This window comes from Wyeomyia smithii, chromosome 2, assembly GCF_029784165.1.
Source record: "Wyeomyia smithii strain HCP4-BCI-WySm-NY-G18 chromosome 2, ASM2978416v1, whole genome shotgun sequence".
NCBI lineage: Eukaryota > Metazoa > Arthropoda > Insecta > Diptera > Culicidae > Wyeomyia > Wyeomyia smithii.
Genome location: NC_073695.1, coordinates 89352482 through 89368043, shown reverse-complemented (window position 1 = coordinate 89368043; position 15562 = coordinate 89352482). Strand labels below are relative to the sequence as shown.

Genomic DNA, 15562 nt, shown 5'->3' with positions numbered 1-15562 from the left:
CTGTCCCATCAAATTGAGTCACAAGATTTTCTCAATGTTTTGTAAATAACGTTATACGGTTAATCGGTTAGAATCACAACCGAGAGACTTTCTAGATTGAAATGCTAGCAGTAACATCTTGCTCGGCAAGCTGGTTCCTGTGTGACAGGTTGTATGCTAATTATATTTACGGTAAACTCCCGCGCAAAAGTCGCCATATGAGGTAGGTATTTTCCTCTATTCAGGAACACGCAGCACCAATTGAGGTCTGCTGGTATAAAATCATCGGTGAATCTACAGAAGCGTCTCTGCGACGGTAAAACGACCACCAGGCGACAGAGAGCTTGTTGTACAGCTTGTTTTTTTTCTTTTTTCTCTCGTACAGCGGCGCAGTAACAGCAATTGCAAACAAAGCTTGTTCTTCAACATACTCAGCTATGGTACCTACATCGATACAACTACATACGAATAATACAGATTCGATCCACCCTATGGTTAGACTGGCAGTGGGTGGTGGGTTGGGTGCCATTGGGTACGGGACGAGAGTATGCTTCATGTTGTATCTCCGCTTCCACGGGTGTTGGAACGGATCACACAGATACTATTGCATTATGGAGCGCTGCTGTACGAATGGAGTGCGAAGCAGTAATGTGATGGTAGAGGTTACAGCGTGTTACTACAACTGTTGGCCATTAAGGGGACAATTTGAAAGTGTGAGTAAGAAAAGTTGCACAACTTGTTTTATCGTAGTGTACGCTGCTTTAGCATGGCATTTTCGCTTTGCCTGCTCTAACCGCATATGCTGTGAAGTGGTAGAGCCTGATGGAAAGCAACGCCTACAACAGCTAATGCTGTGTGCTGCTAGCTCCGGAACAGTGGCGTATCGAGGAGAGGTGCATTGTATTTAATGGACTTGAGATGATTTTAGAAGTTTAGTTTCAACGTATATCCTTGAAAGGAAATAGTTTTTAGATAAAAGTTTTGATTTTAATTTACTTTGTGGTAGACCTGCAAGGGCACTCGCGCGCTGCGCCACCGGTGAAATCCATGACGAATAAATTAAGTGCGAAGAGGAAGGCGGAAAAAGGGGCGGTCTCTGCATACTAGTGCACAACCAATCAGAAGCGTCGGTTGCACATAATAACAGTGCCACGCTGTGTGTTTAACGATCGAGCCCAACTGTGTTCGGGTTGTTTCCCAAGTGTGCTCACAGTCACTAGTCTTTAACGCACTTTGTTCGTGGTTGGTCGCGCAACGAGCGTTGCTTTTTAATAATTCCCTTGGCGCAAAACCCGTCGTCGACGTGACGCACCGACAGGGACGACGACGGTGCGGAAAGGAAGATAACGAGTAATAATAATCATATCGTCGGCGGTTTTTGAGCGAAAAAGAGAGCGAGAGTGAACGGAGTGGAGGAGAAGCCCACTAATCACAAGAAAAAAAAATCGGCTTGTACACAGCTTTTCATGTTATTAATGAAAATAGTATTAAACATTAAGCAAAATAAAAAGTACGAAACGGATCGGTCAACGCTGGGAGGAGTGAAGAATCGGCTACGATAACAACAGCAACAGCAGCAGACAACATAAAATAGCAGAAACATAAATACATACATCTTCGCGTCTAGATTACATACAATTTGGAAAACTAATATTATATGCCATTAAAAAACTTAGCGATTCACTTCGAAATTGCTTTCGATTAAATCATTACGGACACGGAAGATATGTAATTTGGACACCCGCCAGATTTCGGAGGATCGTTTTTGCTTGGCGACAATTAGTGACAATCGGGTACACGCCGTGGAGTACCCCGGAATGAATCGAACCGGTGCGTGGAAGGAATCTCGCTCATCACTCAATCGCACATAATAATAATCATAATAATCAATTGTGTGATAGCTGCGATTAGTAGTGATCGTTTACGCGCGCATTGGCTCTACTTTTTGTAGCTGTTGTTGCGTTGGTATAAGTGCTAAGTGATAATTTTCACGATTACGTGAAGACAGTGTCAAAACAGTAATTAGTTTAAATTGAAGCGATAAATTAGTGATGTTTATGAGCAGTTTTTGCTTCATCACGAGTGCGGGTGATACCGTCGTGGTGGTAGTGTGACTACTGCCCGCTACAATCGCCACTACTAGTCCGGGGGCTTAACGCTGGTGAACTGAATGACTATATTGACCACCGAGTGTGTGTGACCTATCATTACCGAAAATTAGGGTTAGCGTAATTGATTCTTAGACACTCGAAGCCTCCTGCCCCGTGCTGGTTTATGAATGAAACCGGTGGCCGTGAAAATTATTTTAATTGTACCAACAATAATCGCCTCCCACCCGCAGGAAAAGTAAGTTTCGCTTTTGCCCCCCGCGGTGGTGGAACCGATTACGAGCTTACCGACGAGGATCGTGACCAGCAGCGTAAAACCGGGAATGATTCCTTAATCGTTTAAAAAAAAAAAAAGTTTTGTCCAGTTAATCATCTTTTGTATGTGTTCCTAATAAATTAGTTGTTTGTGATATTAATTTTATTGTTCATCGATGACAGCAGTGACGACTCTGTTGACAAATTGAATTCTCCCCCAGGTTCCCAATGTTGAAACCGAATCATCGACCCATCCAATTACAAAAGGTGGTAATGATGAATCGAATCAGTTGATTTCGTCACATAAAAATAAAATAAAAAACAAAACGCGGAAGACAAAGCGCAGAAACATATGATATTCCGCAACAGGGAGTCTCCCATTTAGTGAGTGTGTGCATTTGAACCCCAGGAAGTGTGTGAAAACATCGAAAAATATCGGATGAAAAAGGCGTGTAAATAGCCGAAGAAAACACAAAAGGATAAAATAAGATCAGGGATATCAGAACTCGGCGGTGACCTGGATGGATTAGTGAAAAAAAGGAACGAACCCGAGAAGCACGTAGTAAAAAAACAGGGATCTGTTCGTTTCCAAAGAAAGTTTTGGTGTTGTGCTCTGGGTAAGATAGAAAAAAAAAGATTCCAGTTTGATCGTCCAGCTTACAACTTCCGAATGCCAGTGTCAGTGTGACAACTTTGCTAACTGGAGAAAAACACAGGGAAGATCTGTGGACGAGTTTGTGAAAGTGTCCGGTAACAACGAAACCACTAAAAAACCCGAACAAGTGAAGTGAATAGTGCCGGAGGGAAGCAGAGAAGAGTGTGTGCGTGTGAGTGTGTGTCCGCGAGTGCTGCAATTTTGACCCTAAAAGGGACAGGTGACCTGGCCGGTACTGAGTAATTCCCTCGAAGCTTCCACCAACGGCATTACGATTCATTTCGAAAAAGTGGCCTCGATCGGTCCCAACACGCTCAACTTTACGGATCTGGGGAGCCCCTACGAGGGCCCCCCTAGTACGCCACAGTCCGGTATGGACGCACCGGATGCCCCCCACACGCCAAAGTACCTCGACGGTGGAGCGACGCCGGCGGGTCCCGGCAAGTCCGCCTTCGTCGAACTGCAGCAGCATGGGTTAGTGTTTTGTGATTTGTTCGATTTAATAAGTTCGTTTTCTGGAGAAACTATAAAAAAACTCTTTGTTTACCATCGTTTTGTTACCTTTACAACAATCTTAATTGTTTTATCCATTAAAATTTGACTAGTTTCAAAATCCCTTCGAAACTAAATAGTGTGCTTTTTTTAAAATGAATCAAGTGCGAAACTACTTTTAAATGGAACAACTCTTAGGTTTAATTTTTTTTTCCAAGTCAGGTAGAGTTGATCGGGTTTCGGGTTTTCAAACCCGAAACCCGAACCCGACCCGTACCCGACGGGTTCGGGTCGGGTTCGGGTTTGAAAATTTTTGAGTGTCGGGATCGGGTTTTGTGAAAAAAATATTTTCGGGTTCGGGTCGGGTTCGGGTTTGAAAATGTCGCGTTCAGGTCGGGTTTGGGTATGAAAACCCGAAACCCGACTATAAAATCTATGAAATCTTTGGGTTTGGGTTTGGGTTTCAAAGAAATAAAATTTTCTGGTTCGGGTCGGGTTCGGGTTTGAACGAAAAAAAAAGTTTCGGGTTCGGGTCGGGCTCGGGTTTCGACCGAAAAAAAAATTCGGGTTCGGGTCGGGTACGGGTTTGAAAAACATCAAACCCGACCATCTCTAGTGTCAGGAAAATGTTTCTCAGATAAGAAGTTGCGAAATTTGCATTGTTGCCACATTTAGTGTACACTGGTTTCAGTAAGAATTTTGGGTTATATCAGCTTTGGTTTTGATGATATTTCTAGGCAAATTGAACACAGATCCTCTTGAAGTTCTAAACTTTGAATTGTAATTGAAGAATTAGTGCAGGTATTTTTGACTACAAATTGGTTAAAAAATTGTGCGAAATCGCTCTCAGTTCTAGTCTATTTTTTATTTTTGAAGATTGTTCAAATGTATTGACTGCTTAAGTTGGTTTGATTTCACTCATTAATATGTCACCCGCTTTAATGACAGTTAAAGTATTGATGAAAAATGAAAAATAAAACCAGAAATTTCTCAGTAGCATTTTTTTTCAATTTTATTCCACTCAATTAGGGACGAATTACCGTTTGGGGTTAAAGTCCCTTCAAAAGAAAACAATCAATTCCACTCAAATTTCAGGTGTGTTGAAAGTGGTGTTGTGTTTTTTTTTTTGTCTCAGTGAGCGTTATAATTTAGGACACTCTGGATTGACGCCTCTAATATTAAGAAGTGGTATAAAATTTTGCTCAGACACAGTTGAATTCATTGACGCAACATCCTAACGTTCAAATTGCAGCGTCCTTACCTACGATCTTTTTCTACAAAACGTTTTTTTTTGACATGGCACAATACTAATATGATGGAGTCAGTTAAATTTTAATTGTAGGGTATTTAATTTATTTTATAAACTAAAGGATTTTTTTTTATTTTCGCTGCCGACTGCATCTCAATCGAGATCTGAAACTACTTTTTCTATCAATGATTCAATTTTTTAAGTACCCTGATGCTTTCCAAAGAGCCCTAAATAAAGGATTCCGCTGAGCCAAGATATCATGAACTCGGGCATAGGATTGGATCCCTCGGGCCCTGAGGGCATCCAAAAGTTGGGATCTGGTATCATTGAGTTACATACACCCAATTTTGTGTTCAATGGCATGATACTTCAAACCACCAACACACACTCACGCGAACCAAATCTCTTCCTACAGCTAACTCCCAAAATCAAAGTTTGGTAGATACTTTTTAACCAAACATTCAGGTAAAAAATAATAGAAATTCGCTTAAAGCTATAAAATAGATACTGACAGTTAACTGTATTCAAGTAACCCGGTGGGATAATTGAAACAGAAAATTCAACTGTTGTATGGTGTTTCGAAAACGATTTTATTTACTATTTGCTTTCATTTGTCTACGGGCAAAAGCAATGTAGTAAATACTACAAATAATATTGAAAAACGAGAAATATTTCAGAAAATAATTTGGATTGTCCATAAGATAATGCCAATACGTGCAGTATTCAGACCTATTTTCACTGATTATTTTCACTGATACTGCAATATAGGACAAACCTTCTTTAAAGATGATCGTTGTTACATCATCTACAGCTGACCTTGAGAATACTTGACAGCGTATTTATGTTTGATGTGAACTCTAAATTGTTTTGGAACCATGTTTCACGGAAAAAAACATGTTTTGAGTATTGAAATAATACAAAAAATCAGTTTTTCGATCAATATTTACAATGAAAATGTTTTTTTAAACGAAATTAAACGAAATTTTAATAAAATTATATCAATCAGGAGTTATTCAATTATTTTAAGGTGAAACGAGACGTGGTCGCGATCAACTCGAATTTTGCAATCTAATTTTCTCTTGATTTATGAAGACTAGGTACATGAAACTTTGATTTATTGTTTTCACAACTGTTGCATGACTGAAGTAGCAATTTGAGTGCTATTTATTTAGTGGAAGCCGAATTTTTTCGCTCAAACTACAAAAGTAAAAAGAGCTCCAACCTCAAAATTGTATAGGAAAAGGCCACAATCCCGTTTCACCTTAATAAATTTTAATTATATTAATAAGTATACTTTTGTCCATATCAAGTTACAGTTTTCAATGCCCAAAAAAAAACGTTTAAATGTTTAAAATGAATTGTGTTGAACATAAAAATCTCATTTCTTGCGTGAGATCAGCTGTAAAATTACTCTTTCGAATTTCTAAAACATATTTGTTTCAATAGTAGAACCAAATGGAAACCTTTCAATGGCAAGCAAATTTGAAAAAAATAAACTTTATTCTTGATCATTGTTATAAGATATCGAATTATGAAGCTTAAGTCAATGGTGATAAAAATTCGATCGATGAACAAAATTGATCGTCGCGGAAAAAGTTTTTTGGATTCCATCATTACAAATTCATCCGCAGTGGATATTGTTTAAATCATAGAAATTCTTCTCGTGTTTAGTGTTTAGAAATATTTTTCTTAAAACCAGTGGTTTGTTGGCTCCTGGTAGAATCATTTGGGAAAACAGTTTTTTTTTGCATTTTGTGTCCCCATTTTGTTGGAGTTTAATACTGGCAGCAATTCAAAAGAATAAAATTGGTCAATACAGGTTTTGCCCGAGAGCTCGAACTGTAAAAATGAATGATTATAGCCTTTTAGTCATTCCTGTGAATTTTGGTGCCCCTAACCGCCTTTAAGGCGCGTCAAAAGGACGGCAGAATTGTTCGCCGGGTTCGTCGTCTCTCCGTTGGCTTACGGAAAAACTTCATTGAAGTCTCTTAAGACTTGATGCTCGGTTTGAAAGTTAGAACCTTCATTTTTCTCCAATTTGAGCTCTAGGACAACATTTTTTTGTTGCTTTTGCCAATCAGGCAAAATTTGTGAACCCTAATATTGGGAATGGAAGAAGATTAATAGATTACAAGTTTGAATCGAAAATGTTTTATCGCTTAAAGAATTCGTCTGAGGCTGTGCTTTTAATCAAAAAAATTACTGTAAAGTTCAAAATTGATGTCATATTTCAAATACTAAATTAAAACTGTGTTACTAATCATTCCCATAAAGGGTGTTCTACCATCATCAGAACAATTTTTCAAATACGAGATTGCTTCATTATTTACCGAAAAGTTATTTCGAATAATTAGTTCTTCTCTTGATGATGTTCAGAGAGTTTCATTGAGGTTTTTAAGTTGGGCTGATACAAATTTCGAATTCTTTTTATGTCCAAGGTTATCAAGGTTTGCAGAGGGGGTGGCAAAAAAATAAAACCGAGGCGAAAAAAAAAGAAATATCTTTGATCAAAGTTTGTGTGCACGTTATGACGTTTGTAACTTTCACTCAAATAAATGTTGGAAAATAACACTTTATTATTATTATTATTATTTATTTCGCTTGCCTTTCGAAGACACTCTCGCTGTCACCTGACTGTTGCTAAATTAAGCATTTATGCTGTCAGAAAACCAATGAAATGAACAAAACGGTTTGAGCTTTTTTTTCTTTCCCTTCCAATATTCAAGATTTTTGAAGGGGAGGTTAAAATAAAATTTGTAACGGCCTAATACTATTAGTGAAAAAGTTTTAAAAAACGATCCATTTACGAAAACAATTCGCCATTACGATTGTTATCATGTCTTGTTTTCAAACAGTGATAGTGTAATCGAATATTAAAATAAAAAAACACAGCACATTTCTCAGAAAAATGCTTTTATAACATCTAAATTTCATGTAGGAACACTTATTGCACGAAGTATTTACTTTAAAGTTGGAGATATTAGTGGAAAGCGTACACCTGTTTTGTATTTGCATTGAATCATGTTCGGAACAGCTTACTTCTGTGACTTCACTTTGCCTGTGCTTGATACAATGATGGATTTCATGTTTTCCAAAAAAAATGCTCCACTTTAAATGGATCAGAAATAAAATGGTCCGTTCAGGATACGTTTCTTGTCCCAATCATGATTCACCCTGTTTCCATCTTGATACAAATTTTATGATCATATAAAACGATATATTTGAAAAAATTCGCATCGCAATTTGATATAAATTATAAACTAGACGAATAGTTACTTCGATAAAAGTAACTTGTTATGATTTTATGCAATAATGAAATCTATATACCATGAAAATAGCACTGGGCGACAAAATGAAAAAAGATGCATTCCAGAGGCTCAAACCGGAAAAAATTAAAGACTTTAGCTATTCAACCATTCCTATGAATTTTGGTGCACCTAAACATTAGTAAAACGCGTCAACTTACGTGAGAGTTCGTATAGTAATTGCTCACCGGGTTCGTCGCTTCAACGTTATGTTCACGAGAAAACTCATTGAAGTGTCTGGCTAGGAACACCAAATTTCACAGGAATGGTTGAATAGCTATAATCTCTCATTTTTTGGATTTTTGGAGTGCACCTGGGTTGGCCAGTGTAGTCTAAATTGTCACGATTGTGAAAAAGAAAATCGAAAAAAAGAACTTTTCTCCCACCGAAATTATTTTACTTTGTGCTCGTCTTATAATAATATAAAATATTCTTTGCTATCTTCCTAAAACTTTTGTTCATTTCCTTCATACATTGGAATCTGCCAGAAAAGTTATTTATTTACAGTGGCAATGAGTTAAGCATTGTATGATTCAAACTCTGAATTAGGTTATGTGTTATCAACATAATTTTTCTAGAGTAATATCAAATAATGATGTTTAAACAGTAAAAAAGAATGGGCGAATTAGTCTGTTGGCATATCGATAAAACTGAGCAATGGTCTTTTCCCCTTTTTCGACTACTGTCCAGCACATGAAGAAGATTCCCTCATTCAGTGACTGTACACTACAAGACAGTAATTTAATCATTCACCACACAGCAGCACAAATTGTTGCGTGTTTATAGCGTGTTACTCAATCGGTAATATTCATACTTTGAATTTTTATTTCCTAGTGAAGCGCACTATTTAAGCGCGCAGATATCATTACTTTGCGATTACTTAGTGCAACCATTAATGGGTGTGCGAGCGGAGAGGAATATTCATAAGGCAAAAGCTAGGCCAGCTTTCGTGTTATACATTTACGATCTTCCTCCTCGTTGGAATGGCCCGGGTTTCGGTTCGGACCCGCAGTCGTTTGCGTACAACATCTAAGATGAAACTGTTCAAAGCCGCCCGCGCTACCGCGGAGCGCGTGTGTTTGCTTCTGGTGCGCGCTTCCCTACGATACTTCAGTCCTGTATCTAGTGCCAAAGGCATTCGCACGATATGTTGATCCAATGGCATCGTTATAATTTTATGATGTTTAATTTTAAGCAAAGGCAAACATGAAACCCGATCTCGGACTGAAAGGCTCTCTTCCCGTCTATTTGTGTCTAAATATGTGTAGAGAAGGTGAACAGCGTGGCTTCTGTTAGGAAAACTCGTACACGGCATAATAATGGATTCGATTGGGTATGTAAGGGGATAAGTGTCTTAATAAGTGTTTTTGGATTTGTTTGATCGCTGGCTGTCCGAGTTCGTGTTGGTTTATTGTTTGTTTGTTCTGCCAGGGGGGAGCACAAATAAATGCGATACTTTTGCCTGTATACCATAAAACCGTTTCACGTGTTTGGATTTATGCTTTTTTTCTGGGCTCTACTGTTAGAGTGATACATTGTGGCTAAGTTTGCCGTAACGAGAGGCTTTCTAATTGAATAGGTTTATTGCAGGATCATAGAACGATCACAGTTTTGATTGATTGGTAAGCACAACTGAGTGGTTACTAGCTTGAGTACTATTTGCGAGTATTATTTTTACGACATTTTTTGTCTGATTTATAAGCCCTTCGTTATTATCCTTGCCTTCATTCAACCTAATCCAAATTGTATCTATTTCTGAGTAAACCTTTACTAGATTTGTGACGTTGGATGTACTGATGGTGTACTGCTTAGTGTCCCCGAGCCAACGGTGAACTCTATGTTATTGTATATGTTATTGAAGTATTAAGATGCTAGTTTTATAATAAACTAGCTGAGTATTACATCTTAGTCGGGGAACGATATTAGCTCTTGTTGTTAGGTTACTTGGGACGGATTGGTTTAATTTGAACATTGATATTCTATATCTTTATTAATCTTATAATATTCCCATATGGGCCATTTCGTCCCATATAAATCAGGAATGATAATGAAATTTTTTCTACTTTCATTGAAAAAAAGTTCTTAAAGGAATTGCTAACGATTTCACTGCACAATATATTTATGTGTAATGATATTAAGTGTAATAATGCAATTGGTCTGTTTTGGTAAAGTGAAATATTCCGCTTTCACGAATCGTGTCGTAATTAATTTTATTTTAACACATTTTTAGATGTGATACTATTGCGAAGTATATTAAGAAAAATGAATGTTAATGAATCTTACTTACAGCCAATAATTACAAAGAAAATTTCCTCTCCTCTTCCCGAACATATGAAAAATGTAAATTCACTAGAAAGAAAAACCTTTTCCTGAAACCGTGTTTGAAACAATCAATATTTCACCGGTTTTTGGCTTTCCAGAAACTCAAAGTCACCATCTTGGGTTCAAAAATGCTATCGAACATCAATTATAAGGTTCAAGGAGTCATATCGGTTTAAAAAACTAATAAAAAAGGGGGGTATTTGAATCTTTTCAAAGCTTGTCAGAGACTGGAAGATGCCATTATGGATTTCAAAATGGCATTGTGCATCAATATCCAGTTTCTGGGCAGAGTCTCAGTCTTTACAATATCAATATTGGAGAGTATTTGAACATTCTTTGCTTTTACAAATGAAAATGACAATATTTACAATTTAAATGAAACGGGGATCTATATAATCGAATTTCGCGTATTTTCCGAAGTCGGAATCAGCATATCGAGCTTCAAAATGTTGTCGAAAACCGATAGCATTATCCGGATATACCAATGTTAATGATTTGTTATCGTTTTTTACCGTTTTATACAGCTTCCCAAAAGCCGAAACTCGCCTAAAAATGGCCTCGAACATCTTTTTTCGGTCTTTGGTCATCAACTTTCGGCCTCCAGATATGATATGGCCCGAAATTCGTCAAATTATCTCAAGAAGCTCCCAGAATGCATGCACACTTCTTGACTTTTGACCCCCTTTTCTTTAAAAGTTGCCCCTCCTCCTTTCCATTATGTTGGAACATACATACAAATATACATACAAAACTTGTCTTGTATATAAGTAGAAGAGGAAGATAGATTGTATATGATCCTCATGCTGGGGTCGTTTTACTAATGAAATATATGAATATGACGAGGCATCTATTGTTCCTTTAGACACGGAATTTTATGAACAAACGTCAAACTAACAATGAAGTCGTTAGGATGATAATTGTTCTTTGGAAACTTTAGGGATTTTCGCCTCAGATTGAGATGAGAAGAAACCAACCAAAACTTGTCATAGCACTAAGGTGCAAGAAACTTATAACAAAATAAAGCTTTGGAATATTAATCTATATCAATGACTATTGGTATTTAACTATACTCAACCCCAACCTGGATAGACATGAAATAATATTCTTTCCACATTAAAGAAACCGTACAACATTAAAAAAAACACTATTTCCAAATCTTTTCTACTTTAAAAATCTACAAATGAAAATATCAGTTGGTATTTATAATTTATATCTAATGATGGAAGGCTATTCAAAATTAAAAAGAACAAATATTTCGAACATTGTTGAAAACGATTGAAGAATTCGAGAAAAATTTGATTTATTATAATATCTAATTCATGACATTAGAGAAATCCCGAATGATCTTAGTTTGTTGTATCCCAGTTGTGAAAGTTAAAATCTTAAAAGTGAGGGAGATTTTTTATTAGATTGTTGTACTTGTTGTGGCACTGAGTTTCTAGTTCCCTGTACAATTAAAATCAGCTGCGATATCGAACTTTTTTACTGAACTCAAACCATCGTTCTTATTCTTATTTACGTTCGCATCCGATATTCTTAGATCTTAGATCGATTCGAATGAATTGAAGAATGCTATTATTATGTTTGAATAAGCTCAATATGGGGGCCCTCTGAACTAACGTGAATTTCCGATACGTTCTTACGAATGTACGAAACCAAAATAACTGTGACAACTTCTTTTCAGCTTTCGTTTACATATTCGCTAGTGAGTTTATTTTTCAGATTTGTTATATAAGCAGAAACAGGGTCATAAGCCCCAGGACGAAGTTATTAGAACTTATACTGTTTTAATTGTTGAATAAAATATTTTTTGATGATTTATAATAATAAAAACGAAACTGTTGAACTCTTTAAATAATATTGAACCATTGTACTCAAACTCAAACAGATACGAAGATTATAAATAAGCTTTCAGCTGAAAATTTGACTTTATTTTTCAAATTTGATCTTGAAATTTTTGTTGCCAGATAAATTATTTCTGTATTTTAAAATATATGGCGATATTTCGGAAAACGCAGCCATTTTTCTCAATTTGATAATTTCGTCGTGTTCCCCGAGGCAGGGCCGGATTTGGGCGTTGGCGGGCCCGGGGCAGATTTTTCGTGGGGCTCTTTTTGTTCAAAATATTTCGACGAAAAGTTGTGCTATGCCTCACAACCGGTGGAAGGTGACGAGCACTTCGTCTAGGAGGGCCCCTCGAGTCGGGAGGCCCGGGGCATTTTCCCCCTTGGCCCCCCCTCAAATTTGGGCCTGCCCCTAGGTTCCCCGAAGTAATATGAGTCAACCTAGAGATATACTATTTTTACGAAACCAGTTTTGAATTTCTCCATGTATATTCAAGAAATGTATGTTAACGTTCCAATCCAAAAAACAACCCAACAAATAATTTTTGGGATTTTGCCGTTTATCATAGTATCTAAATATGTTTTTCTAATTTCACAGCAGTGTTGTCATCTTTTCTCTCTCAATTATCTCCCGACAATAATTTTTTTTAATTAGGATCTACGGGTTTATCTCTTTTCCTAGTTTTCCATTTTCTTTTTCTCTTTCTTTCTTCATTGCACTTTTGTCGCTATTTCGTTTAATGTTGTTATATTATACAGTAAAATCAAACTGTAAATAATTTTATTTCAATTGGAAAGGAGACATATACTTGTCTGCTTCTTCATTAGTTTTGCATGTTTTTTATATTTTCGTGAATTGATTGAACGAAGGATGAATCTGGTAACACTGCTACAAAAAGAAAAGAATATTTTAAGAATTCCTAATAACCAGAAAAATCCTAAAGTCATTTGTTTTGTGGTTCAGACATTTTCCAATAAATATGATTAAATATTATATTGAGAAAATCAAAACTAGTTTCGTTCAAATGGTATATCTTTTGCCCTTAGTTCATAAGATACCTTCAATATAAGACACTAGATATACTTGCGCTGTTAAACATTATATTGTACTGTGCCGTGTCAAATAAATGTTGTATGAACAAAAAAAAAAAGTATATACCGAGATTGACTCATAATACCTCGGGGTGATGGCTGTTTTCTACCTGAAATTTTTCAAAGAATACAATTAAATTATCAAATTTAAAATAAAAATCGTTGCATTTGCCGAAAAATGCAGATTTAGTTTAAAATACAAAAATAAGCTATCTAGTAACACTTCCTGTCCAAAATTATTTTTTTCCTGGATTACTTGGTTTATTTTCTTTTAAAGTCGTCTATCAGTTCGAACATCTTTTATCTATACACTACAAGGGAAAAAAAGCGGAAGGTATTGCAATCGTCACCAAAATCGGGATTATTTCAAAGTGATCCTAGATGAATAATTCTTCCAACTTTGAGCCAAATCCGTGATGGTCGTGTCCGAGTGGTATGGACAATATTATTTTACATTATTAGGTGTGTTAAAATGTTATATGGGGTTAAAAATAGACACAACACTTAGCGAGGTAATCTACTTGCTTGTGGAAAGCAGTTTCTTTGAGTGTATATTTTTCCACCTCTGACTTCTAATGTCTATTGACTAAAGTATATTGACTATAACTGCTCATAATTAGTACAATTGAAAACCGCATTCACAAGTAAAAATAATTATCTCTAGTTCATTACAGCAACAACTTTGAAGTTCATCAAATAAGGTTTGTTTTTAGACTCTCAGAAGAATTAGTTTAATCGAAAGTTCTTTAATTATTTTTTCTTTTTCCATTCATATTTCAATCAATTCATATGAGAAAAAAAAACAGTTCTAACAAGTTGTATTCATGTATGTTCCAGCATAACATTTGTATGCTTGACCGATTTTCACCAAACTTGGCATGCGGGCTCATTCTACGAAGGAGATGCTCACAGATGTATTGAATAAAAAGAAGTGATAAAAGTCAAGCTTTTTCGAGCACTCTGCACATGATGTTCGACACTGGCGACTTCCAGTTTATGGGTGGCGTCTCCCGGGATCTGTGAAATATGCGAAAAACAATTTATACTCCTAATTTGGGTATTTTCGGAATTGGGATGACGTTAAAAGAAAAAATATCGACGTTCGATGCCATATTTAAACCCAATTTAGGGAACCTGAAGGTTTATAGAAAACTGGGTTAAATTGAGAGAATCGCTCAAGGGCCCTTTAAACTGGTATTTCTGGAACCAACATGTTGTCTAGAAACTGGAAATATAATGATATTTTGAAATTCAACATGGATGAACCTGTTTGACAAAGCTGTGTAAATCTGAAAATTGTTCGATCACTTCTTAGTATTGATATTTATAGAACCGGGAATATACCCAGAAATCACTAAAAAAGTGAAAGAAAAAACAAAACAAATAGAAGGATCAGAAAGCAGGGAAAACATCCTGAGGAAGAGAGTGAAGGCAAGACAGTGAGAGAGAATGTGTTAGAGATTGGAAACGATAAAAATATAACTTCAAGAAAAAAAAAACGAATTAAAAGCAGAAAGAAAGAAAAAGTTTTTTGTAGGATTACTTACTGAAAGTAAAGTTTCTTTCACATTCATGATGCTCAATTTACTCCGCAATATCAGAACAACTGAAAAAAAAGTATTACAATACGTGTTTATACGTGTGAGCTGTAAATTTCACATTCACGAATAAATCATGGAATGTAATATTTCACTAAAAATCATTACGCCTATGATTGTTCAAAACTATTGTCCATAGGAAATTTCTGCTTCTTTAACATGTGAGTAGTTTCTTTAGCAGGTATTAGACGAAGCAAATATTTGCTATTTTTCAATACAGATTTTATTTTGTGCAAAGAAAAATCGTACCAAAAATAGCAAATATTTGCGTCGTCTAATACCTGCTTTAGAGAATATTTTGATGGCAGCAGCCCCCTTTACTGGTGGTAGTACAGCTCTCTTTAGCGAAAGTAAAAGAGCGTCAGCCCCACTTATTAGAAGCAACATAAAATTACATTTTTTTTTTCAATAAAGGTAAATACATTTTCACTGTTGTATCGGATTTATATTTGGTGGAATGGCACCATGATTTCCTCACAATACGATTGAAATTTAAAGCTTCAATAGAATGCAGATTGTTGCGTTAAAACAATCACTCCTCAGCAACTTAAATGCTACCATAACCAAGAGCGTTTCTTGAATCCCAAGCAATATCAGGAACTCAACTAGTAAATCATAAAAAATGAACAAAACTGCTCTTCGGATATGTTGTATTATGATTCA

At 36.2% G+C, this 15562-nt stretch overlaps 1 protein-coding gene across 7 annotated transcripts in view; it reads left to right on the top strand.

Moving 5' to 3' along the window:
• Positions 1-1185: 1185 nt before the first annotated feature.
• Positions 1186-15562, top strand: part of LOC129722882 (homeotic protein distal-less) — a 121118-nt gene continuing 106741 nt past the window's right edge. For 5 of the 7 annotated variants that reach the window (XM_055676696.1, XM_055676697.1, XM_055676694.1 and 2 more), the window contains exon 1: positions 1186-3471. In XM_055676696.1, coding sequence (XP_055532671.1) covers positions 3371-3471 — 101 coding nt within the window. In that variant the 5' untranslated portion in view covers positions 1186-3370. The remainder of the gene's footprint in view (positions 3472-15562) is intronic. The other 2 variants (XM_055676695.1, XM_055676698.1) reach the window with 2 other exon arrangements.